The 26,785-nt window shown below is 44.9% G+C and overlaps 1 protein-coding gene across 7 annotated transcripts in view; it reads right to left on the reverse strand.

Annotated features, from left to right (window-relative positions):
• Positions 1 to 26,785, reverse strand: part of PLEKHA1 (pleckstrin homology domain containing A1) — a 96,907-nt gene that overhangs the window by 20,352 nt on the left and 49,770 nt on the right. For all 7 annotated transcript variants that reach the window (XM_089780189.1, XM_089780190.1, XM_006111425.5 and 4 more), the window contains 3 exons: positions 23,268 to 23,365; positions 5,675 to 5,806; positions 3,177 to 3,320 (listed from right to left, as the gene is read on the reverse strand). In XM_089780189.1, the coding sequence (XP_089636315.1) occupies positions 3,177 to 3,320; positions 5,675 to 5,806; positions 23,268 to 23,365 (374 nt within the window). The remainder of the gene's footprint in view (positions 1 to 3,176; positions 3,321 to 5,674; positions 5,807 to 23,267; positions 23,366 to 26,785) is intronic.

The raw sequence follows: 26,785 nt of genomic DNA on the forward strand, positions 1-26,785 counted from the left end.
TTTTAAGCCGGCTCCCCCCCCAACACCAGATCTTGCTTCCCCTCCCTCTTGCTGCCTCTAATACAGAGGCGGGAGGGGAGGAGGGGAGGACGGATGTGAGTAGTCAACTAGATTAACTAGGCTTATCGGTTAGTCGACTACTCGCTTACATCCCTAGTAGGAAGTGGCAAAAAATGTCTACATGCTTCCTTGGAAATGAGAGAGACAGAAAGATGTTTTCTGGGGAAAATTTTGAGAACTATAATCCTAGAGAAGACACGCACTCTGGGTCAGTGAGATCCATATTCCTTGATTTAAGGAATCTGTTCAAAAAGCACTGTGGGCAAATGTGAAATATGCACTTTCTATGTCACATTCTACATGCAGAGCATAGATCAAACACACACTTCATTCGCTATACACATCCAATGACCTAGAACAACAAATGGGATTGAAGTGATGAGAAGGACTGGCTCTGGGAGGTGTGGAGCCTAGGGCAGCACTCCCTCCCAGTGCCCCAGATGCAGGACACTGGGTAATCTCACTGGCCACAGGCCCCACTTCTGTCCCTGCTCCACTGACACCACACCCCCAGCTCTACCCCTTATTCCCAGACCCACTCCTAAGCAATGAAAGCCAGAGGTATTACCAGAGGGCCTGGCACAGGAAGCAGCAGGAGTCATCCCCCCACTCACTGCAGCAATGGAAGCTGGAATGACCCAGCAAACTGCCCTGCCCTGCCGCTGCACTCTTGATTCTCTGCAGTGATGGGAAGGGAAGCAGAACATCTTAAGACCAGAGCACTCTACTTCCCACTGCCACGGTGAAGACGAACCCCGTGGGCTAGAAGAGGATGGCAGGGTGGGGCAAAGTGGAGCAGGCTGCCAAGTTGCTCCAGCTCCCACTGCCATGGGGGGGGGGCGCTCCGCACCAAGCCCCTCTGCCTAGATAATCCTCATGACCACCCTGGGACCCCGTCCATAGGACAGTTAAGGCAGCCACTGTGGAGGGGCCTAAACCACAGGACCTGGGGTTGCTGCCTAGACTGTTCTATGGATGGTATGACTCTGGTGATAAGATTATTTGAATGGAAAACTGGGATAAGGGTAAACAGAGAGAAAGAACAGAAAGACATGAAGAGCTCTGTGTAAGCTTGAAAGCTTCTCTTAGGGAAAAAGGCAAACTTATAAATTATAAGTTACAATTAAAGGGACTCCAAACAACCAGAACAGTCCCAGATGACCAGAGCAGCCCATATCTACTGTGGGCCCCATCGGGGCTGGAACAGCCCCTTTCCTGTGGCAGGCGGGAAGCTACTCTAGCTCCCACCAGTTAACCAGAACCAGTAAGCATCACCCATTAAGGGTGATGCTTACCAATTAATCTTTCACATCTCATTTTCAATATCTCCAAGGATGCAGATTCCATAACCTCTATATTCCCCCCTCTGCCCTTCCTCCTTTAACACCAATTTAGTTACTTGAAATCTGCCATTATATCCCCTCTCAGTCTTCTCTTTTCCAAACTTAAACCCAATTCTTTCAGTCTTCCCTCACAGGCCAAGTTTTCTAGACATTTAATAATTTTTGTTGCTCTTCTCTGGACCTTCTCCAATTTCTCCATATCTTTCCTGAGTGTCTTGTGAGATCCCTTTATAACCTTTGAACTTAACTATACTGACTAAAGTATCACCGGCAAACTCTGCCATTTTGCTCCCTTTTCAAATCATGAAGGAGTATGTCCAACAGTACAGGTCCCAATACAGATATTTCAGAGACCACAAAGCTTACCCATCTCCAACGTGCAAACTGCCCATTTACTCCTAGTGTTTGTTTCCTATCTTTTAACCAGTACAGATCCAGGAAAGACCTTCCCATTTATTCCATGACTACTTAGTGTCTATAAGAACCGTAGGTGAGGGACCTTGTCCAAGACCTTCTGAAAATCCCAGTACACTATATCATCTGCATCATCTTTGTCTATGTGTCTATTCAGACCTTTAAAGAGTTCTAATAGATTGGTGAGACATGGCTTCCCTTTATAAAAGCTGCCTTAATCATCATTTGTTGGTGGAGAGTTATCTATGTGCCTCATAATTTTGCTTTTTGCTATATTTTCTACCAATTTGCATGGTAATCAAGTTAGACTCACCAGCCTGTAAACACTAGAACTCTCCCCTGGTTCTTTAACAAAGAAAAGGAGTCCTTATTAAAAATCAGCATTATCTACTTCGAAGTCATCTGGTACAGAGGCTTGTTTCTGAAATAGTTTATATACTACCGTTCATAAAACAAAAATTTCATATCTGAATTCCATCAGCAATCTTGGGTGAATACCGTCTGGTCCTGGTGACTCATTGTTTAACTTATCAGTGGGTTCTAAAACATATTCTATTAGCACATGAATGTGGGATGGTACTTTAGATCCATCAACTAAAAAGGATAGCTCTGATATGGGTACTCCTCTGTAGTTAAGACTGACAGAGTTCATTTAGTTTTTCTGAAATGACCTTCTCTTCCTTGAGTGTTCTTTAACAACAGCTTGGTTGTTTAGTGGTTCCATTAACTGTTTAATCAGCAGAAGCAGGAAGTCTGCCAAAGTCATGCTCCCAGACTTCAATATTGGTGAAGAGCTTTGAAGATAACACGTGCAAGTCCTTTAATCTCAATCTGTTTGGCTAAATACCAGTCTCTTGCACACCTTTGAAACTACACAATTTCTCCTCAAAACCCCACAAAACAACTAAAAACTTTCTCTAATCACTTCACTCTTTACAAATCCTGTATGCAGTAAACCCTTTGCTTCAGTCCAGATACCTTCTATACACTTTTCACTACAAAAAGATAGCTGCACATGCCCATAGCTGCAAAAGGGCATCCCTTAATTACTGACAGCCTAAAACCCACCTCTTCTCCAATTTACCCTACTACAAAAACACATAGAAGCACAAACAAACACACACACACACACACCCCCAAAAGCTGAAAGAATACCAATACAGAGATAAAACACATACTACTAAAGTATCACCCTTTTGATAAAATCATAATTATCCTCAATATTTTAGCAACATTAGTATTTAATTTGGGAAAAACCAAAAATCAATATCAACTGATCTCAGTGAAATACGGACAGTAACTATAATAACTTTTAAGCCTCTTTGACAAGAGGAATTCATTATTCTCCAAATCACTTACCACTGCGCCTTGTTTAACACAATAGCCAGCTTTGATAACAGCATTGTCTGGGACAGGCTTAGCAGTAAAGTAAGGAAGGTGGCTTTGTGACCGTTTCAAGTAATTTTTGTCACCACCTGCCCCACATTCATTTAATTCTTCTTTCTAGAAAAAAAAAATTCAGAGAAGGTTTCAAGATGTTCAGTATTTGCTCCCAAGTGATAAAAAAAATTTGAAGGGTATTTGGTTCCCTAAATTTGATCAAACTTAAGCCAGTAAACCTCATCCCTGACTTGTTTAGAAGCAAATACCTAATATTGACAAATATCTAAAGAAGGTCTGATGGAGAATGCCAGGTACTGCTCAAAATTACAAAAACGAGTAGTCTTGTGGTGTAACCATACCGGACTCAAACCAGTGTAACAGAATGACACGGATGCCCGAAGGAGGATTTACCAGACTTTTATTAATCAGCGCTGATGGTCGTCCCCTCGAGCTTTACAGCAAAAAACATAGCGAGGAGCGACCCCGTGCCGCTCTGTGCATAGCCTTTTATCGGATACATGAATAACAGTTTGATTGGCTTTTACATTTCATTGGTTAAAGCACAGCAATACATTATTTCTAACGTTCACGATTGACATTCCAGTAGTTGGGGAGGGGTACTCTTATCTTATGCCCATGTGCGGTTTTTACTTTCTCATAGCTATGTTACTGATTTCTGCCTGCTTGTGCCTGTCACAAGTTAGAAAATGTGAAATACAGCTTCATTCTTGCTCACAGGCTAGTGGGCCCCTAACTGCCGTTAGGCTAGTTCCTTATCTTTTTCGGGCAAGGGGCAAATTCCACTACAGTGGCACCTTAGAAACTAACAAAATATATATAGTATCATGAGCTTTTGAGGGCAAAACTCTGTTCAGCAGATGATTATGAATACATTAAAACAGAGCAATTAAAATAGCATGTTGAAGACCTAAAAAGCAACATTCACCTCTTTAAAAACATTAATTGATGGTGTGACTGTGGTTACAGGTAGAGTAGTTTTGGTAATTGCACAGCTATGATTTAGGCTAATCATGCAAGTGTTCAGAACAACCAATCCCACAATGTGATCAAAGAGGAGAACAAGGTAGTACATAGGGCGTCCAGCTCAGAATTAGTGTTCATCTATTTCTAACTATTACTAACTTAAAAAAAAAAAATCAGATTTCTAGCACATCATCTTGGCTTGTGGAGCCAATCAGTTTTTTTTTCTCCTCCACTGCAAAATCCAAAAACAAGTACAGGTTGGACCTCCCTGGTCCAGCACTTTTGAGACCTGAGTGGTCCCAGCCGAGGGACTTTGCCAGACCAGGGAAGATCTTTCCTGCTTCCGCCACTGGCCTCCTAGTAGGCTCCCCATTTATTACCAACCCCGCTGCCCTGCCACAGCAGCCCACAGTCCCATCTCTATAAAGATCCCAGCTCCACTATGACAGACCGCCGCTGCTGGTGCTCCTGGCCTGCAGCCCTGCTGCAGCAGCACTGGCTGAACTAGCCTGCAGTCCCACTACCAGAGCTCCTGGCTGAACCAGCCTGCAGTCCCACTACCACGGCCCCGCTGCCAGGACCAAAGCAGACCCAGCTTGCCACTGGCTCAGCCGGATCCCTCTGCAGGGCTGGCCTCTGAAGCCAGCCTGGCTGGGTTGCCAGCCCCACAGGGTGCCTATGTCTGATCCTACAACGGGACTCTATGGTCCAACAACATTTGTAGTCCTACCGGACCAGGGACGTTGCCAGACCCGAGTGTCCCAGTTGAAACAGTTTCAACCTCCTGCCATGAGGGCAGGGGACTGGACTTGATGATCTCTTGAGGTCCATTCCATGACTCTATGATTCTAACCCTTATAACAGTTAATGTCAGTGACCAGCTAACTGATCAACTCTGACATGGTCACTCATTTCAAATTCAGAGAGGCAGGAATCGATTGACTCTTTTGGGTGGCCCAGGGCTATTAGATTTTGGGGGACCACCTAGGCTCTGGGGTGTGGACAAAAATGAGGGGTTTACAGTGCAGGAGCAAGCTGTGGGTTGAGGCAGAGGGTTAGGTGTGAGAGCAGGCTCCAGGCAAGGGATTAGGGGTGTGGGAGGGAGCTCATGACAGGATGTGGGGTCTGGGACTTAGGGTGCTGCATGGAGCTCAGGGAGTGGGGTGTTTACTTGGGACAGCTGCCCTTTGGCGGTACAGACCCTGGGAAGGAAAGGAGAACACGGCTCTGCACACTGCCCCGTAGACTGCAGTGCATAAAGTCCCTTTTCTTATTCTTGCTCTATATATGGGAGGAAGAGTCTAATTCTCGGAAGCAACATATTCAACGCTCAAAAATGTAATCTTCTATGCAGCCACAAAAAACTAAGCCAGTTCAAGTGATACCTAGATACCATGAAATAAATGTACGTCTCAGTATCCTGATAAGACAGACACATTTGCACAACTCCATCACTAATAGCTTCATAACAAGTAAGGAAATGTTATTACCTGAGTAGGCGTAATGATGGGAACACCGCCAACAATTTCGGTTCTGTAAGATACTTGTTTCTTTCCACCTGGATTTTCAACTTGGCGATTTTGGTTATCAGACTGACACAGCAGATCAGACTGTTTTGGTACCTAAAAAATTAGACACTTGAATAATATAAAGTTTCCCTCTGCCTCAGGAACAAGAATAAAGCTAGTAGTTCCCACACTTAAGCACTCTACAACTGGTCTTTAACTCAAGAATTATCTCAATGGTAAAATGCAGGTTAAGACATCAGAAGAAAGCTGCTCTGTGTTTAAGACACTCAGCCATGACTCAGAGATGGGGGGTTCACTTTCCAGCTCTGACACAAACTCCCTGCTTAATCTTCAGCAAGTCAGTTTCTCTGTGCCATTATTTCTCATCTGTAAACTAAAAATAGCATCTTTCTCACCTTTATCCAGTTTTATATATTTTTACATTAAGGTCTTCAAGATTAGGATTCTTACTAAATATCTAAACAGTACTTAGTACAATGGAGCCATAAACCTAGCTAGTGTCTAGGTACTACTATAATGCAAAGAATTACTATTCATACAAAGCTATAGTGCAGATGTTTGACAAATGGTTTTTGTTGCTTGATACAACATTCTCACTCAAATGTTAATGCTTAGTGTGACAATATTTAAGTATTTGAGACAATATGAACCAAATTAAAACTTTGCTTAAAGTTTAAAATCTGGAGCAAGATTAAAATTTTATCCCATAATTGTTCAAACTGCTTTACAGAATGACAAGATACAGGTTTGTATTTCAATATAGAATCTTCAGGGCTAAAGAATGCAATGGTTATTAATCATTAATATAGAACTTTTGGGGGGAAGGGTGTGTACAAATTGCAAAGTGAGTTTGATGACAGGATCCAAAGATTAGTATTTCACTGCAATTTAATACATTTGAAGAGCTGTATACAACTTACACAAGTTCCAACTTGATATGCTACAATGAAGAACTCTCTGGATGTTAGCTCACCCTCAAGCAAAATTTGGCACTATTTCATAAAGATGAGACAAGCTATAGGAGCTACACAATAGATAAATGGGACTACTCTGAGTAATACCACTTACCTCTTCATTTCTTCTGAGTGCTGATGAGGTAGGTCACTGTATCACAGGAGCACCAAAGAAAGAAAATAGGAGTTCTAGTACTTTCCAAAAAATAAGCAGCAAGTGCTAAGGAAACTCACTTCTAGGAGCAATCTACAAAGGTGTCTAAAACTAACACCAATCTTTGCAAAACAGGATTATCTGACAAAACAAAATGTTCAAGTAGTACCTCTGAGAACTACGTGAAGTAAAAACAGTTAATGTTCCACTTTAGCCATATCTGAAAATGAGTATGTTAATTCCAATTTGTTGAAATAAAAAAAAATGTTCTAAACCATGTGCCCCATGTCCTACCCCTGAAAAAAAATCTTTAAAGAACTTTGTTACTTCACATAAAATCAAGTTCTTACTGGCTGCAAAATAAGCATCCATTTATTCGATAACTGGAGGAAGCAGCTATTCCTTTTCTTCCTCACCTTGTTTGACTAATCTCCTTGTATTTCAGTAGGAGCTGCAGCCACAATGGTATCTCTGAAACTGACAAGCTTCTGACAATAAGCCCTCTTGCAAAGTCTCACATCAGGATACAATATTTCTAAAGTATTTGCAATATCTGAATGCTTTAGAATACGTTAGTCTGCAAAAGCTGAGCTCAAGGATGCAGGCTTTTAAGGAGATCTGCCTGTTTGAGTTTGTGCTCAATATGAAAACTGAGTAGTTTTCTATCTTTGGAAGAAATACAAATACATCCTATTCCAAAAAGAAACATCTTTATGACTAGGATTAGCCTGCTTTCAAACAAATCAGAACTCAAAAATAAGGGACAAGAAGGGCCTATTAAAGAAACGCAGAGCAGAATGTGTGTGTGTGGGGGGGGGGGGGAGCAAGAGCTGTCTCCCCATGAACATCAGATTTGTGGAGCTGCCCCCCACCCTAACATTGCCACTGATAGAGAGGCACCAGCATAGAGGGTGAGGGGGGCAGGCAGGAGCTGGTAAATGCAAGCCGGCTCCCCACACATACTGGTTCATGGGAGCACTTTCCCCACTACTGCCTCTGGTATCAGAGGCAGCAGCATGGGGGAAGAGGGGAAACAAGAGCTGATATATGTGGGGAGTTGGCTTTTAAGCCAGCTCTCCTTGCATGCCGGCTGCATGTAGCTGCCTGCCCTCCCCACGTTGCTGCCTATCAGAGGCATTGGGGGGGGAGGAGAGGAGGTGGCAGGGGAGGCTGCCGCGGATCAACCTCTGTCTGTGGTGGGCCTAGACTCACTGTGTACAGAGGCTGCCCCATAGAATGCCAGTACACCCTCTGTCCAGGGGGAAGTCAGCCCCCGCCCCTCTGTAGATAGAGGCTGCTGCCAACCCATGCTGCTGCCTCTATCACAGGTAGCAGCGTGGGGCAGCAGGCGGTGGACTGGCTCCCACCTACCATGCCGCATTGCTGCTTCTGATGCAGAGCCAGAAGGGCAGGGGGGCTCCCTGGGAGTGAGAACAGGAGTGAACCAAAAGCTGGTCCCACCCCCAGAGACTACCAAACAGTACTGTAACAGATAATATTTTGTGCGGTTACACAACTATTCAATTAATCATTATCTAACATCCCTATTCATTATCGTATATCGGGTTCTGGAGTATAATCAAGGGAGCAATTTTTCTTGTTTTTAAGAAGAGAAAGGGTTTTGTTTTATGAGCTTTATAATTCTCCATCTAATCAAAGTCTTAGTTTTAATAGCTTTTATTAATAATACACAAAAGCAATGCAAAAAGGTCAACTCATTCTTCTGAGTAGCTTTGATGTTTGGGCACTGGAAATAATCTATTGAAACACTGATGTTAAAGATTCCAGGAGCTATGACAGCAAAATATTACCTAGATCAGTTTATCTGCAGAAAGTTCAGCTGAATTATTCATTTGATAAACAGCATTAATTAGGAATATTCTTAATACTTTGGACAGGTGTACTCCTAAAACATACTAGGATACACAAGAAACAGAAGAAATTTAGATGATACATTCTAGATTGAAGCTTGTTATCATAATTAAAAGGAATCATATGAGGCAGAGTGCAATAATCGGAGGACTAACTGAACGCTGAAGGATTTATTAACTGATTATGCTATAGATAAAATATAAACTTTGTATCCTTTTAGTTGCTAAAATTAGTCAAGTCTTCTACAAATCTTGATTAACTGGATTCCATTCCATTAAGGACATTTCTGGACTTTGTTCAGTGAGGGGGTCATATTTTCAAGATGTTAACAGATAATTTTAAAAAGTTTCATGACATTCCCAATGTAATTCGCAGTAATAAAGGTGAAAGTTGATTTCAAGTTTGTTGAAGTTATGGGGGCTGTTGGAGTAGGTAAAGGGTCTAGCCAGAAAAGGCATTGCCATTGCCCTTCAAACATGTTCTTCCCCTTTGTCCTGGCAGCCTTGGAATATAAATAAGCATGCAGCTTGACTTTGTTGTGTCTTTTGCTTATCCTCATTGGCTCTGCATAACACATCTTCAGGGTCAGATCCTTTGTAATCTCTGTAACCTGTTAGTTGGAAGCATGGGAATGTGTTGATTTGATTGAAAGTTCTGTAATTAGGGGCAGAAAATTGTATTCATTATTTGCTTATTAATATTCATTTTATGGGAGTTAACATTACTAAATAAGGCTTTAGGAAAAGTAGTGATAAGCGTGTGAATTAACATACTAAAATAGATAAAAAGGTGTGATTAACACCAGGTTGTTGCCACTCAGACATTATGTTGAATGTCTGAGGTAAATGTGCGTAGGCAATAAAGCAACTCCTTTTACCCCATCCGCTCCTGGGTCACCTGTTTCTTCTCTAACAGGGGAAAGGGCACTTTCAACAAGAATGAACAAGAAGAATATTCATTGTTTTGTTTTCTTCAATCCTGTATAAAGGTGTGTGTCATCTTATTCTTCCTATGAGGAACAAAAATCCCTTTGACTCCTCTTTGGTGCTAGTTCTAAATTTTGTATTTGGCAATTTTAGGATGACGTGTTTGATTTAGAGTTGCCACAGAGAAGCATTTCAATGGAAATATCATTAAACAGTAAGAAATTATGGGACATTTGTTTGAGAGAGCCAGTTCCTTTGCTCTACTCTTCAAGTGCATGGGGTTGTAATGTCTATGGATTATTTTGGCTGGGAACACTAAGAATAGCAAGTTCCTACTATACCTGCAGCTCCCAACAAAGGGGACATTTGGTAAGAATATAGCCTCAAACTTACCTTACTCTAGGTTTCATAACTGCATAACAGTCTTCCAGGATGATAGCTGGCCAGAGTAGTTTAAAATCAGACCTGGAATTGGCCTCGCAAATCAATATGGATTCCAACTGCACTACACCACAAAAATTTGTCTCCATATATTAACTCCTTTATTGCTCATTAAGCATATAAGCAGAACTCAAGAATGGAGGAAAAAGCTTAAGTATGTGCAAGCAGTATGTTTTATGCTTTGTAGACACATGCTCTTCTTAGAAAATGCTACGTTTGCTCCTCTCTCCGCTTGCATCTCTTTCATAAATCAGGATGCATTCTGTGACTGACCAGTCAAAGAATTTTCCACATAATCCTCTGCCACTGAACAATGTTCCAAAACATCAATTTTCATTTTCAAAACTGCTTCATGTACTTATGGCTTGTCAAGAAAAACGTTTCCAAATTAGGGATGTTAAAAATTGTGTATTTGTGTAAATGTGTAACTGCTGACATTTTTTGTGGTTACAGGCAGTCCCCGAGTTATGCAGATCCGACTTATGTCGGATCCGCAGTTACAAACGGGGATTTTTCACCCCGGAGGACTGGAGCGGCGGGACGCCTGGTCCCGCCACCCGCCTCCTCCGGGGCGAGAAAAGCTGCTCCCTGTCTCCCTGGTCTGCTGGGGGAGCCAGCAGACCAGGGAGACGGAGAGCAAAGCAGCGGAGGACCCGGGGCCGGACCCGCGGCCGCTTCCAGATCAGCTGGAAGCGCCGCGGGTCCCGCTGGGTCCTCAGCGGCTTTGCTCAGCGTCTCCCGGACCAGGGAGACGCTGAGCAAAGCCGCTGAGGACCCGGCCGGACCCGCGGCTCTTCCAGCTGATCTGGAAGCGCCGTGGGTCCGGCCCCGGTCCTCCGTGGCTTTGCTCAGCGTCTCCCTGGTCTGCTGATCTGGAAGCGCCGCAGTCCGGCCCGGGTCCTCAGCGGCTTTGCTCCCTGTCTCCCTGGTCTGCTGGGGGGGGGGGACGCAGCTAGTGCCCCCCTAGCAGACCAGGGAGACGTGGAGCAAAGCCGGGGGCCTGTGGTAGAGCAGGTGGGGCGCTGCTGGTTGGTCCCGCAGCACCGCTCCTTGGTGCTACTGGACCAACCCGGCAGCACCCCAGCTGCTCTGCCCCAGGCGTCCTGATTCAGCCGCTGCTGATCAGTTTCAGCAGTGGCTGAATCAGGATGCCTGGGGCAGAGCAGCTGGGGTGCTGTTGGGTTGGTCCAGTAGCGCCAAGGAACGGCCGCGCTACTGGACCAACCCAGCAGCACCCGAGCTGCTCTGCCCCAGGCGTCCCCAAGTCAGCCGCTGCTGAAACTGACCAGCGGCTGACTACAGGAAGCCCGAGGCAGAGTTGCTCTGCCCTGGGCTTCCTGGAATCAGCTGCTGATCAGTTTCAGCAGCAGCTGACTTGGGGACGCCTGGGGTTCTTAAGTTGAATCTGTATGTAAGTGGAACTGGTGTCCAGATTCAGCCGCTGTTGAAACTGATCAGTTTCATCAGCGGCTGATGCCAGTTCCGACTTACATACAGATTCAACTTAAGAACAAACCTACAGTCCCTATCTTGTACGTAACCCGGGGACTGCCTGTACATGTTTAACTTGCAGGGGGAAGGCGTGAGTCAGTGCTCATGGGGAGCCACTGGCTCCCATCTCCCCCTCCCTCCTGCCTCTGATAGAGAGACAGCAGCACGGAGAGCTGGGGGGGGGGGGGGGAAGAGGAGGGCTCCACGGCAGCCAGCATACACAGGGAGACAGCTTGCCAGGGGTCAGGGGGATGCACACATGTAACGCATTAGGATTAACTAATAAGCCTGGGCTTATCAATTATTCAAATAAACGAGTACATACTAACATCCGTATTCCAAACACAAAATACGGAGGTAAAATAATGTTGCCTTCTCTGATCTTTCAGATAATCTTAAACAGCTCAGAGAGAAATGACCTGTCTCCTTCATCTCAATTCCTCCAATATGTCTTCAGATATTAAGAGCTCCAGCAGCTCCCATTCCACTGCCACAAACCCCCAGCTCTTTTCCCACTGTCAGGGCTGCTATAATGCGGGTTTCTATTACAATTAGAATAGCCTCTATGGCATATTAAAATCAGAAAATGAAAGCTGAAGCAAACATTTATTTAAATAGTAACGGGTTAAAGTAAAGATTCATTTTGTCTTCAAGTTACTAAAAATCTATTTTTTTAAACTGAAAAGCTGCTGCAGAATTACCATTACATCACATCAGAACATTGCAGAATTCAAGTATGTTCTGAAAGTTGGACCTAAATTCTGCAGCAGAACACAAGGGGCCTTGACTATAGTATATACCTTAATCCACCTCCCAACTCCACCCCCAAAAACAAGATTCTGAAACCCAGCTTCCCTCAGAGTTCTAGACATCTGGGCTGATCCCCTCCATTTTGCAGCTCAGAGGCAGATTAACATTTTAGCACCATGCATTCTGACCCCCTACTCCCACATGTCAACAGATGTTCTGCCTTTGCAGCAGCAGGCTGTTTGATTGCCCCCCTGCTCTCATTTGTTATTTAATTTTATTTTTCTTCTCCACTTGGGCAGTAATGAGCAGTTTCTTTTCAGCTTACTGCTCCTCCCTGAGTCATTTAACACTTCAATAATTTTAACCCAACCTGACCTCCAGCTGCAGCATCCTTCTACATGTTCTTTCCTTCTAGTCAGGTATGGCAGACCAACCAAGAAAGTTCCATGTGAAAGCCAAGTGATGCTCTACTTGTGAAGCAACCTTACCAAGCTTGACAGATAGCAAGCACCTAGAAAATAGCCCCTAATGCTGGTATGTTTGGCGCTACAAACAGGAATTGCAGGTGGGTTGTCCTTCCCACAAAATCAGTCACAACTCAGCGCAGTTCCTAGTCTATTTCTGCCACTGAAGAACCAAGAGAGGCTCTGAAACCAAGAATGACCCCAGGTAGTCAATTCAGGGGTAAGTCCCAAATGATCCATGAAGAACAAAGACAAGAGGTTTGTAGGATCAGAATTCTGCCCACCCAACCCCTTTCCACACACATTAAAAAACTTGGTTTCTGCCCTTCCTCCTAATTTGCCCAAGGGGGCTCTGAGGAGTCCCCTGCACCCTCTCAGGAGGGACTAGATCCCAGCAGGAGAAGTACAGTATTCAAACACAGATCTTTTGAGACCCTAAAAAAAGCAGGCTGCAAAAGGTCTCAGAGCAAAAGCAGAGCTTCTACACATCGGACAAATCCAAAAACAGCTAAAAACCTAAAATTAAAAAAAAAGACAAAAAGGGGAACAAAAACTATCAGAAAATCCAAGACGTACAAATTCTGACTTCTTCCTCCTCTCTTGCTTCCCACTGAGGAAGGCACGCTATTACATTCAAAAAAATACAGCAGAGATTTTCCCTCCATGAGAAATTCCACACTGTGCATCGAGGTTGTCTTCAAAAAATTCAAATTCAACCTGAATAGGCTCTCAAGAGTAAGCCTCAGAGTAAATTATCCCCTTAAAATCCTCTCCAAACCATAATAACCCTTTGAAGAATGGGTTAAGGATTAAAGGAATAAGCCTAATAAAGGCAAACACATTAGCAAGAGCAAACTCAGGATCTACAACATTAAAAAACTGAAGGACTCTACTGCTGAACTGCAGGAGGATGCTGCTGTAGCATCTACTGTAAGGGATATGGTAATTCCTTCAGAAAGTAAGTTCTATCCTCAAGGACTTCACTGTGAGGCAAAAAGGGGAGAGGGGACTTAGAGGGTGGCAGAGGTGGCCTCAATGCATGCTAGGCAGTGATTTGCTTTGCAAAAGCATCTCTCTCCTAGCTTTACCTCAAAGTCCTCAACAACAGAGATCACCTCAACCTTGGTTCAATTTTTAAGAGACTCTCCCTAGCAATAGCATTCATAACTGATATCTCAGTGGATGCAATGCAGTTCTCAGCTTAAATCAAGGATTCTAACTCAGTAAGGCACTACCTAGGACTCCAACCCTGGATGGCAGATATCCACTCTAAACAGGTCCTATACTTGGCCAACTTCACATGCTCCCTCTTTTGGAGACAAGCAAAAAAAGTGGTGCAAGAGTTGCAAAACTCCTGCAGTCTTTTCATTCACCACTAGGTGCCGTCAAGAGACAAAAGACCAGCTTTCATACAAAAATGTTCCTATTAGGCTCTATATTCACAGAGGTATCAGAGCAAGAACAACAGACTCTCAAAAGGAAAACAGTAGAACTGAGGTATGGGGTAGAAGTCCAGAGAGACCTCAGCCCTTCCCAGCAGCCCACTTTGTGACAAAGACTTCCTAGCTTCAGTTCTGGGTGAGACTTAAGGAACAAAATTCCCCAATTCCTAGGGGAACTGTTGACATTCACTATAGACAACTGGGTCAGGGAAATGGCAAATCAAGGCTATTCCTTCAAACTCCTACTCCTCCATCACCTCATCCATTCTTTCATCCATTTCCAAAGATCTTCTAAAATGCAGTTTGATCCAGAAAACCACTTCATCCTCTGGCTATTGGAGTGACAAGAATTCCCTCAGAAGATAGTGATAGAGATGCAGCCGTGTTAGTCTGGTCTAGCTGAAACAAAAAACAGGACTGTGCAGCACTTTAAAGACTAACAAGATGGTTTACTGGAATGGAAATACATCAACCATATGAAAAAACTTGCACAGATCCAGACAGACATCATCTTTCTATCCAAGTGCAAAAAGATGGACATCGTACCCAAAGGAATGAAAGTGAATAACCTATTAAGATCAACATACTGTACTGACTACAGTGAGAGACTGCTCCACGAAAGCTCATCAGCTAATAAACCATCTTGTTAGTCTTTAAAGTGCTGCATAGTCCTGTCTTTTTTCTCAGAAGATAGATTCTACTCCATAGGAAAGCGGCTAGCATTAGAGTCATTTTTGACAATGTAAGGTTCAACAAATGGAAGAGGGGAAAGTTGCAGATAGAAGTTTTGGCCTCTACAGTGTTGTGTGTGATCCACCCATGGACATAAAGAACATTTCCTAACTTCAATGGATCTAGCACAGTGGTTCCCCACCTTTTTGATACCAGGGACCGGCAAACCTACTCACAAACCATCAGCAGATTTTACACATTTGCATATTCATTATGCAAATAATGAATATGCAAATACAAATAAAATATTACTGGTCCACCAAAAGCCCCAGCCTCCAGTCTCCCAATGCCAGCTCTAACTCCAAGACCCACTCTGCCCTTCCACTACCCCCCAGTGCCAGCCACTGACCCCAGAGTCTCCTACACCCAACCCCGCCAATACCAGTCTCCCACCCTTTAGAGCCCCCTCCAACACCAGACTCCCAGTTTCCAGAGTCCCACAGCACCCAACTCCCCCAAAACCTCACCCTAGTCCCAACTCCCAATCCTCAATATCAGCCCCACTCCAAGCCCCTCAGTGCCATCCCCCTGCCTCTTAGAGCCCCCCCACCTTAAGAGCCCCCAGCACTAGCCCCATCTCCCTCATCTAGCTGTGCTGCCTCCCAGCCACCAGCTGAGTGCAGCTGCCTGGGTCGTTGTTGGTCTAAGGTTGCCCTCCTGCCCCGCAGAAAAGCGCTCTTCTGTGGCTGGGAAGAGACCCCGACCCTGCCCTGCCAGACCTGGCAACAACCCAGCCCCAAACACACACATGGGATCAGCAGTGTTTGTGGCACAAGTGACAAAGGCAGGTGCATGTTTTTGGTGGCTCAAGAGTTCTTCCCCAGGCCTTTAACAGTTGAGGCCTAGAGGCACAGGGTCACTCAGTCCACGTGCGTCACAGGTTCATGGCACCCACCTAACAGCCAGGCAGTACCAGACCCCTGGCACCCGCTGGTTTGAGTCAGGGAGCCTGGCTCCCCACCGCACAACTCCAACTGGTGCTGCTGGCTGCAGTGCCCTGGGACACTGAGAAGCAGCAGACACGTGGCACAGGCCAAAGCCGACAGGGGAGACCCCACGGGAGAAGCCAGCCCCTGCTGGAAGGCGGAAATCGTAGACACCCAGCGTGACTCCCCAGGGCCTCTAACCTGATCATCCTCGGTAATATCAATAAAGGATGCTCCTGGCTGTGAAGGCTCTGCTCCCTGGTCATGAACACACTGCCAACAACGGAAAGGACATAGGGCAGCAGCCCAGCACACAGGCTGGATGGTGTGACTGATGCTGGAGCTGGAAGCTGAACCAGGGCCACGGTGAGGCTGCCCCAGCAGGAACAGCCTCACCGCAGCCCAGTTCCAGCCACGGCACATGGGGCAGCCCACAGCACCACTCACGGTGGGAGGCTGGGAGAATTTTTAGTGCATGCGCAGGCGTACACCTTATAGGGTACAGAGTTCCCCAGTGAATAGGGCTCATTAGCAGCCAGGGGTGTGGCCTGGTAGCGTGCCATGGCCTGGCAGGCAGGGGTTCGCAGCCCACCACTGGTCCAGTGTTGGGAACTGCAGATCTAGCAGTTGCATACCTTCGCATCCTATCAGCCCACATCACTCCAAACTTCTGAAGTTGGTCTATGACAAGAAACGTCAGTTCCAATCACTCCTGTCCTCTATTCCCAAGATTTTGACAAAGATGGTGGTGGTGATTAGTGAGATTGAGACCAACTGTACCCTTTGTGTAAGACATGCTTATCAGCACTCAATCACTATCAGCATCACATGCAGCCACATCTCTGACAGTGAATCTCTTACAGGTATGTGGCTTCTTCAGTGTGACGAAAAACTCCTTGATTCTGTCAACAAACTAACAAAAGCCTCATCTGTGGCAGTACATCCTTAAAAGCTGATTTGGGATCATTTAGCCTGCTGGTTGTATAACTCTCAGTGTCATAAGAGGTTAAGAAAAAAATATTAGAAATTGAATAGATTGATTCAATTAAGGTAAAAAGCTTTGACATGAACTTTGGATTTGGTTGGAGAGGCACATTATCTTTATTGTAGACACTGATTAGATCTTTCAAAAATCTGGAAGCCAGGGGGCGAGAGAACATCAAAAACACCTCTACTGGCAGGTGAACTGCAGAAATTCAGGCCAGGTGAATGCTCACAGAGCTGACTGAAAGGCTTGATTACTTCAGTTGTATCAAATAACCCCATATAGGGGTAATGCCCATGCAATGTGGTGACAGATGACAGAACATCTCTTCCATTTTGCTACATAAGCTGTTCTAGAATCCTGTTCTGAAAAATAGCACATAGTTTTACACTTAGGACTTTATATTTAGCCAAAGGACTTTATATTTAGCCAGAGATCATCCATGCAACGAGGTGAAGAGACTGAACGTTGGGGTGCAGACTGACCTGGATTCTCAGACAGAAAATCTTTTAACTGAAGTTAATTGGCAGACTGATGGGAAGTCAATGCAGGTCTGTGAACCAACATTGTCTTGGCCAACCCAGTGCTACTAAGATCAACTCTGCCTTCTCTCTTTTCAGTTTTCCAATTACCCTGGTGATCAGAGGGACTGAATGGAATACCATTAACAGTAGACAAGACACAGAAAAGAAAAGCACCTGTCATGGACCCAGGAGCAAAGCCAGGCCTGGAGCAAAACCTTCTGCACTTGTTTTTCTGGTTGGTGACAAGTCTCTCCTGTCATAAAGCAAAGGTACTTACTTTGGCCAGAACACGTGCTGCACCCCAACATTCAATGAAAGTATGGCTCCTGTAAATTGAGGGCAGCATACCAGACTCTACTCTCCAGGAAAGGGATAACACAAGCAAGAGTAACTATTTACAGTTCAACTTCCTGAGGTTAAAAATGGGTATAAGGCCCCTGAATTTAACGAGGGACAGGGGAGTGGTGGAGGGGGGGGAAAAACCAAGAAATAATAGGAATAAAATCCTTCCCCTCTGATGGCAAGAAACCTCCTCTATACATAAGAGACCGTACTATTTAGAGCAATACAATCTCATGAGATGGATCCCGAAAAAGGGGTCAAGAAGGATGGTGAACTGAACAAGTTTGTAAGTGGGAATCCTTATCTGAAGCACCCCTGTGGAGTAAGCCTTTCTCCCTCAGAGACAGTCTTATGTTCATTGTCTTTAAGAGTGGCTTTAGAACGTGACTGGGGGGAATACACTCATGAGCTGTAGTAACTACTAAACACAGTATTGGTATGACTTAAAAAAATAATCAATGTCCTTCAGGACATCTTAATATCACCTATTCATTCTTTTGGCTTTTGATACTATGGAAAACAGGGTCTGCTAGTAGGTTTTTGTGGGCAGCAAGGACTTGTTAATTGGAAGGGCAACTCCTCCCATAAGTGGGAGTCTGTAAAACATCAAAGAAGGTAAGTAAAATCTCTTCAAAGAGTTCCACTTACACTCGCAGCAAAGTGGTCCACTTCTCTAATCAGATACTAAAAGACACTGAAATCATCTGGAGGGCAAAGAAGGGGATTCAAGTATAAGAATGTCATCCAGAGATGAGGAGGAAACATGGGAAAGGACCCAGGGGTTCCTCCATGATTCCTCCTTCCTCAGTGAAATCCAATTTTGTGGTGAGGTGACAGGCTGATAAGCTGAGGTTCTTGTACCAGAGGACAGGGGATCATCTTCCTGCAAGAGAGACTGATGAAGCCTAAGCTCCCATGGGACAGGGCCTGACCAGCAAGGCCAAGGAGGGTGTTTTTCAATCTGGGTTCTTCAAACAAGAGGACACCATCTGAGGGCTTCCTTGTAAAAGGACCACTCCTTAGAACTTGTGTGTCTGCTCAATGGCCAGTTCAGCAATCTAATGAGTGTGAAGGTGATACCTAGCCCTCAGGCTATGAGTCCAATGAGGCTATGTAGGGACCCAATCAATAATGGGGACACTTCATAAATGACAATAAGATCCTTAAGTTAAAGTATTTCAAACTCAATGAAATTCACCTAGATGGCAAAGTTTAACCCTAAATTTTGTAAGTGGTACTGGTACCTGACACCTAGAACTGAAACTATCTAAACACACTAAAACTGGATGTCAAGAATATAAGCTCCCTGTGCCAAAGGAATATTCTAATGGGTAATATTAACTTCCAAATGTACTGAACTATAAGATGTATTTTATAGGATACATTTTGAAAAAATAGTAACTAAAATGCAGTAAAATTCAACACTACCTGGAATGTTAGCAGTTCCAGTAAGTAATGCTACATACATATGAAAAACTAGTCAACTGCTATGACTTCATATTATACTTGGAATCTTTTCCTTAAATTAAGGAGAATTATTAGATAACACTTATCAAATAACTTTATAAAACAAACAAAATCACTGGTCAGTATTTAAACTATGAGACTTCCTTCTTTGATAGGAAAATAAAGCCTACCAACCCTATTCAGCCCTTCTGAAATGCAAATGTGATATGTTATAATCACCTCTAAAACTACATTCCTTGATTTTCAACTACAAGGAAGTACTCAACAACCAATAAAAACCATGGAGATTTTAATATAAAAAAAATCCTACTACATTATATTCCATTTTTCAAATGCTAGCACTGTAGAGTACTTCTTTGTGGGATATCCTCAAAAGAGTTTCTATTTAGATACATTTTAAAAATAAGACTGAAATACCATCAAATACAATGCTAAATTTATTCCTTAACTGGAAAGCAATAGCAACAAACCTAAAGTAGAAACAAAGTATTTTAATAAATATTTGTAATTCCAAAACATACACTACATAAAGTAACAATTCCACTTTCCTAGGGTATGTCTACACTACAAAGTTAGTTCGAACTAACAGACGTTAGTTCGAACTAACTTTAATAGGCACTACACTAGCGCTCCGCTAGTTCGAATTTAATTTAATTCGAACTAGCGGAGCGCTTAGTTCGAACTAGGAAAACCTCATTTTACGAGGATTAAGCCTAGTTCGAACTAGCTAGTTCGAATTAAGGGGTGTGTAGCCCTTTAATTCGAACTAGTGGGAGGCTAGCCCTCCCCAGGTTTCCCTGGTGGCCACTCTGGCCAACACCAGGGAAACTCGTCTGCCCGGCCCCGGCCCCCTTAAAGGGGCACGGGCTGGCTACGGTGCCCGTGCCAGGTGCAAGCCTGCCAGCACCCAGCCAGCAGACCCTGCACCTGGCACAGATCCAGCCACCCACCCGATGCCCCCCAGCCCTCCCCCTCTTCCCGGGACTAGGCTGGCGTCTCCCGGGAGCTTGCCCGGGACCGCAAGAGGCGGGCACCCGCCTGGTCTAGTGCGGAGATCGTGGACCTCGTCCACGATCTCCGCACTAGGCACAGGAAAGTGGCCGGCTAGGACAGGAGAGCTGCCAGCCTAACCACCCAGGAGCAGGTGTGCATGAAAATCAAGGTGGTCCACTGAGACTCCCGACCCTGAGCCCTGGGCTTACAATGGCCGTCCTGGGTCAGACCAAAGGTCCATCTAGCCCAGTAGCCGACAGCAGCCAACCCTAAGGATCCTGGAGGGGATGGACTGAAGACAGTGACCAAGCCATTTGTCTCGTGCCATCCCTCTCCAGCCTTCCACAAACCTTGGGCAGGGACACCACTCCTACCCCCTAGCTAATAGCACTCCATGGACCCAACCTCCATCACTATCTCACTTCCCTTTAAACTCTGTTCTAGTTCTAGCCTTCACAGCCTCCTGCAGCAAGGAGTTCCACAGGTTGACTCTTTGCTTTGTGAAGAACAACTTTCTGTTATTAGTTTGAAGCCTGCTACCCATTCCTTTCCTTTGGTGTCCTCTAGTCCTTCTTTATGGGAACTAATGAAGAACTTTTCTGTATGCACCCTCTCCACCCAACTCCTGCTTTTAGAGACCTCTATCCTGTCCCCCCTCTGTCTCCTCTTTTCTAAGCTGAAAAGTCCCAGTCTCTTTAGCCTCTCTTCATATGGGACCTGTTCCCAACCCCTGATCATTTTAGTTGCCCTCCCCTCTCCCACCCTCTCTCTTCCCCTCTCCCACCTCCTTTTCCCAGTCTCCCCCAGTTTTGTTCAATAAAGACAGATTCCATTTTTGAACACAATTGTCCTTTATTTTGTACATCAAGAAAAGGGGCTAGGGAAGGGTAAGTGGAAGGAGGTGAGGGAGGAATGGGGTACGTGCCCCCCGATGGGGAGGACTGGGCTGGCTCTGCGGGCTTCTGGGGGTGGAAGCTCTCCTGCAGCCCCCAATTGTCCCCTCTCCCCAGATGGCAGCCTGCGGCAAGTGCAGCCGGGCTGATGGCCGAGTGCTGTGATGTGCCCAGTGTGGGTACTTCGGGCAATCCAAGCCAGGACTGCTTTGCAAGCGGGGCACCCCTGAGAACTGTCTGTCCGGGGTGGGGTTCGGGACCCTTTAAGCACAGCCCTTGGCTAGCCTGAAACAGCATCTCCACGCTCTAAGTCCTCCTCTGATGCCCTGCAGGCACTGCTTCCGGCCATCCTTAAGCCTGGTTCAGGGTCCACTTAATGTGGACATGCTAGTTCGAATTAGCAAAACGCTAATTCAAACTAGTTTTTTAGTCTGGATCCGTTAGTTCGAATTAGCTTAGTTCGAATTAACTAATTCGAACTAAGTTAGTTCGAATTAACGTTGTAGTGTAGACGTACCCCTACTAGAGAGGAGCAAATTCTGAAAACTTGGAGCTGGAGTACAAATATTTGTACTGTGCTCATTCTGAATCCTAGGTGTTGATTTGTAAGCACACGTAAGTAGTTTCTTCTCTGAAACTGCACAAAGAAAAATAGGCTAAAGTAACTTCTGCTTCATAAAAAGATTAGATGCAACCTGTGGGCGTTTTCAGTCACGTGATAACAAGCTGCTCTGGTGCAAGACAAAAATGTAACAACCTCTACGAGAGAAACTTATTTGTTAAAATTAACCCTTCACTGTCAGTATCTATGGAATGCCATGGAATACAAGCAGTTGAATATCAAAACCCCTATAAAACAAAGTTTATTCTCTTTGACTAGACTAAATTAACAAACTCAGCAGGGAACAGAAAACAACTGCCCTGATTAAATTACAGTGTGTTCATCTCAACTTCTTTCACAAAAGAAGGGAGGAGGGAGATGAAATACTTTCAAAATATATACCCACTAAAAAGTACACCTGAACATTTTTTAAACTATTTTTACTACTGAAAAATTAGATGTGTGTCCAATTTTCAAAGTAAAAATATATCTCCAATTAGATTCCCTTTCCCTTCTAGAGTCAATTTCTTCCATGGGGCCAGTGGGGAGGGGAGCCACTCCCTTGGCCCTCACTGTGCTGGTGCTGAGGAAGGGATCTCCTCTGGCTGCTCCATGCTGGGGCCAGAGGAGTGTGCCTCTCCTCCAGACACAGCATCCAGAGCTGTCACTGCTGAGGGACAGACGCTCCTTCCATGGCCCCTATCCAGCCTAGCCTGGATCTGTCCCCAGCTGAGGAACAGGCATCCCTCCTCCTTGAAAGTGCAACGGCCATGAAAAGGCACTGTCCACCTGGCCCCAAGCTGCTGTGGTATGAGAGAACTGGGACTAGGATGTTAAAAATGCATTTAATTTTGGAAATGTGTAACCACTGTAAATTTTAGTGGTTGCACATTTACATGGAGGGGAGCAGGCAGGAGCTGGTGCTCATGGGGAGCCGGCTTAAAGCTCCATGAGCTTCAACCCCTGCCTGCCCTTCTTCCTACTGATGCCTTTGTGAGAGGTAGCAGCGCGGAGGAGGCAGGAAGGCAGCTCCGCAGGAGCTGGTGTGCATGGGAGGCAGGTTAAAAAGCTGGCTCCCCTTGCTTACTCCCCTTGAGTACTGGCTCCTGCCTGCCCTGCCGCCTCTGATGTAACCATTTGATTAACTGATGAGCGCAGGCTCATTGGTTAATCGAGTAAATGGCTGCACATCCCTAGCATGGACTCTAAACCCCTCGCCCCCCGAGCCATCTGAGAGCCAGCACCCCCAACCAGAGCCCTCACCCTGAACCCCAACCTTCTGTCACAGCTGAGTTCCCTCCCATAACCCAACCCTTCAGTGCCACCCTGCCACACAGTCAGTGTGTGCAATAACTTTTGTTTTGTAATATATTACCTCAATATTGGTGCATATAATGAAAGTGATTCCACACATGGACATAAAAAATTAGAGGGAAGAGTTGGTGATGGAGAACAATTTTTAAAGTCAGGAAAAATTTTTAAAAGCCACATCAATAAGCCTTGAGGGCAGACGTAAAATTTGGAAGTGACTATTTGCATCTGATACGGTCTCTGAAGTTTAATACTCTCAATTGAAGAAAAATTAACAGAATACTTACTGTGATTTTGATAGCTTTGTTCAGAACATTTACCCATTCTACTAGGTCTTGTTGATCATTGGCTTGTAGAAAATACTTCCTCATCCCCGCATTCATAACTGTTAAGATATTGGAAAGTAATTAAATTGCACTGAAAGAATTATTGAAATCTCACAGTTTAAATACTCAACTTTGATAAGTCCATCTTCCTCCTCTATGCAACACAGTCGCAAATCTCATGAAGTTTACAGCTATTTTCAGGTTCTCATTTTACCCACAACTAAATAGTTTTTCAAATACGAATTGTTTTTTCAAAAACTTTCCAGTTAATACTTTACTACCCAGTATAGGAATTACTGTCTACATTTTCTTACAATAAAAAAGATCTCTCTTGTTTTAATAAGAGATCGTCATCTTATGCGGTCCCTCCTTGACTTAATTTAGTCTAAATTTTACACTACATCCAAACTTGCATGTTTGTCAGAGTTTGGGTATATCTCTTTCCAATACTTTGACCAATTCTCATATTTGGCCACAAGCTCTTCTCTGCCAACTATTCTTTTGTGTTAAGTACACTATCCACCTGGTTGTGATAAGTCCAAACATACCAAGTACAATCAAACTGATGGTCAACTACTACTCCCTAGCTATCAGTTTTTAATGACTTTGAATCACTCTCTTGGATTTTGGTGCAAGTCAAAATTCCAGCATTGAATGATAGATGATAGGTCATGAAAAGCATTGAAAATGAAAGCCAGTGGAGAATGGAGAGTGGGGAATATGGTCAAAGCAAAAGGTTAGGAAAATGAGCTATGCATTGGCATTCTGAATGGATATGAACAGGGCAAGGTCACAATTGCTAAAGCCAGAAGAAAAAATGCTTCAGTAATTTAGACATGAAGTAATAACCTGAACAAGAGTTTACCTATGTGGATGAATAGGAAAGGTTGTGAAGTAATGCAGAAAGAATCATCAGTAATTACACTCAGCCTTTAAGTCAAAACTGAGAGAGAGGACAAAGACTAGAATGACATCCAATTTATGGTCCTGAGCGACAGCAGGATGCCCACAGTGACTGAGAAAGAAAGTAGCAGGAAAGACTTGGGGGAGCATGGCTGAGTTTGAGCTGACTGCTAAACATCCGTGGGAAGAGATTGCCAGAAACAGGCTCATATTTAAATTTCAAGGTGAGATATGTATCTGAACTGTTACAAAGAAATGGTAACTGAATGTGTATGAGATTTCCCAGAGATAAGATGCACAGGAAAAGAAAAAAAAATGAAGGAATTCCTACAGAAAGGGGAAGATAGATTCTCTGAACACCATGTTTAAGTAGCAGTTAGAAAAGTCAGAGAACCACCACAGGAGAAGAGGATTACAGAAGTCAAGAAGGGTAAGATTTCAAGAGCAGCATGGTTGTCCATGTCAGAGGTGACTGACAACGAAAGGAGGACAAGCATGGAGTGCTGGTTCTACATTTTGGCCACAAAGAGATGATTAAACACTTTGGCAATTGTGTTTAAAGAGAAATGGGAAAGGGTCTAGAATGGAATAGGAGGAGTGGAATTCTAGGTACTGATTGTAAACAGCACATTCGATTATCTTAGAGCTGAACAGGAGGAGATGGAGAGGGAGTGGAGTCATGAGAGTATTTTTAAGATGGGAGAAACTAAAACATGATTGTATTTTGAGGAGAGAGTCAGAGGAAAATGAAAAATTAAGGAAAATAACAAGGTATGGCATGAGAATGGGTGCCAAGGACATGGAGTCACTGATGCAAAGAAGGGGTTTGACGGAGAAGAGAAGATGAAAACATTCTGCCTCTATGATTATGGAGAAAGTTTTAAGGGGATACTTTATTTTGTCAATTTTCTCTTGAAAGAAATCAGCAAGGTCCTATGAAGATAAAAAAGTGGAAGCAGAATGGAGAGGTTTAAGAAGTGAATTGAAGGTTGTGAAAGAAATGTAGGGATAGCAAACGTGAGACTGAATTAAGTTGGAGAAACAGAGTTGTATAGATAGCAAGATGGCAGAACTTAGAGAACAAATTTGTAATGGAGGAACCCAGACAGGCCATGAGAAGTTAGAAAGAATACACAGATTTTCACACTCCAGGTGTATTGCACCATGTAGTTCAATACGTAAAACTGCACAACTTCATACAGAACTCATAAGCCAAACTCTGGACACCATAGTGCCATTTTTACAAAGTTATTTTTTAGAGCATAAGCTCACCTTTACTCCTAGAAGTCTATGGCATGAGCAAAAAAAGCTCTCTCAATGGATATTTAGGTACAGGAAACTTCCAATATTCCGGCACCTTTAGGACCCAGGGGGTGCCGGATTATCAGATATGCCGGACTATCAGAAGGGGGGGCTGTGAGGAGTCTGGAGTGGGGTGCGAGGGGATGCCACCCCAGACCCCTCATAGCCCCCCCCTTACGATAGTCCGGCTCTGCCCCAGGCGTCCCTGATTCAGCTGCTGCTGGTCAGTTTCAGCAGCGGCTGAATCGGGGATGCCTGCAATAGAGCAGCTGGGGTGCTGCCGGGTTGGTCCCGCAGCGCCGCGGGGAGGCGCTACAGCACCAACCCAGCAACACTCCAGCTGCTCTTGGGGACGCCTGGGACAGAGCAGCTGGGGTACTGCCGGGTTGGTCCCATAGTGCTGCCCCTCGGGGCTGCGGGACCAACCCGGCAGCACCCCAGCTGCTCTTGGGGACGCCTGGGGCAGAGCAGCTGGAGTGCTGCCGGGTTGGTCCCGCAGCGCCAAAGGACGGCGCTGCGGGACCAAGCCGTCAGGACCCCACCTGCTCTGCCCCAGGGGTCCCCGATTCAGCCGCTGCTGAAACAGATCAGCGGCTGATTCCAGGAAGCCCGGGGCAGAGCTTCCTGGAATCAGCCGCTGATCTGTTTCAGCAGCGGCTGAATCGGGGACCCCTGGGGCAAAGCAGGTGGGGTCCTGCCGGGTTGGTCCCGCAGCGCCGTCCTTTCGCGCTGCGGGACCAACCCGGCAGCACTCCAGCTGCTCTGCCCCAGGCGTCCCCAAGAGCAGCTGGGGTGCTGCCGGGTTGGTCCTGCAGCCCCGAGGGGCAGCAATACGAGACCAACCCGGCAGCCAGCTGCTCTGCTCCCGGCTTCCCCAATTCAGCTGCTGGTCAGTTTCAGCAGCAGCTGAATGGGGGAAGCCTGTCCGGCTGCCCCAGCACTTCTGGGTTCCTGAAGGTGCCGGACCATCAGGAGTCCCGGAGCATTGATGCTGGACTAATGGAGTTTTACTCTCATTACTGGTACCAAGTGATTGACTAGTATGTTCGAATACACTCAACACATATCAATAAGAAATGTCTTGTGTACAACTTACTTCCCATTGTGGAAAAAGCTCTTGATACTATCTACATTTTTGTTAGTCTCTAAGATGCTGCAGGACCATTTGTTGTTTAAGTTTTCCCATTTATTACAAAATAACTTAAATGGAAAAATTAGAAAGACATTTATAGCAGCAGATTTTTTTGGCACTGTAAGCACTTCCTATGCAACAT

Source organism: Pelodiscus sinensis, chromosome 8 (assembly GCF_052426305.1).
Source record: "Pelodiscus sinensis isolate ZL-2025 chromosome 8, ASM5242630v1, whole genome shotgun sequence".
NCBI classification, from domain to species: Eukaryota; Metazoa; Chordata; order Testudines; family Trionychidae; genus Pelodiscus; species Pelodiscus sinensis.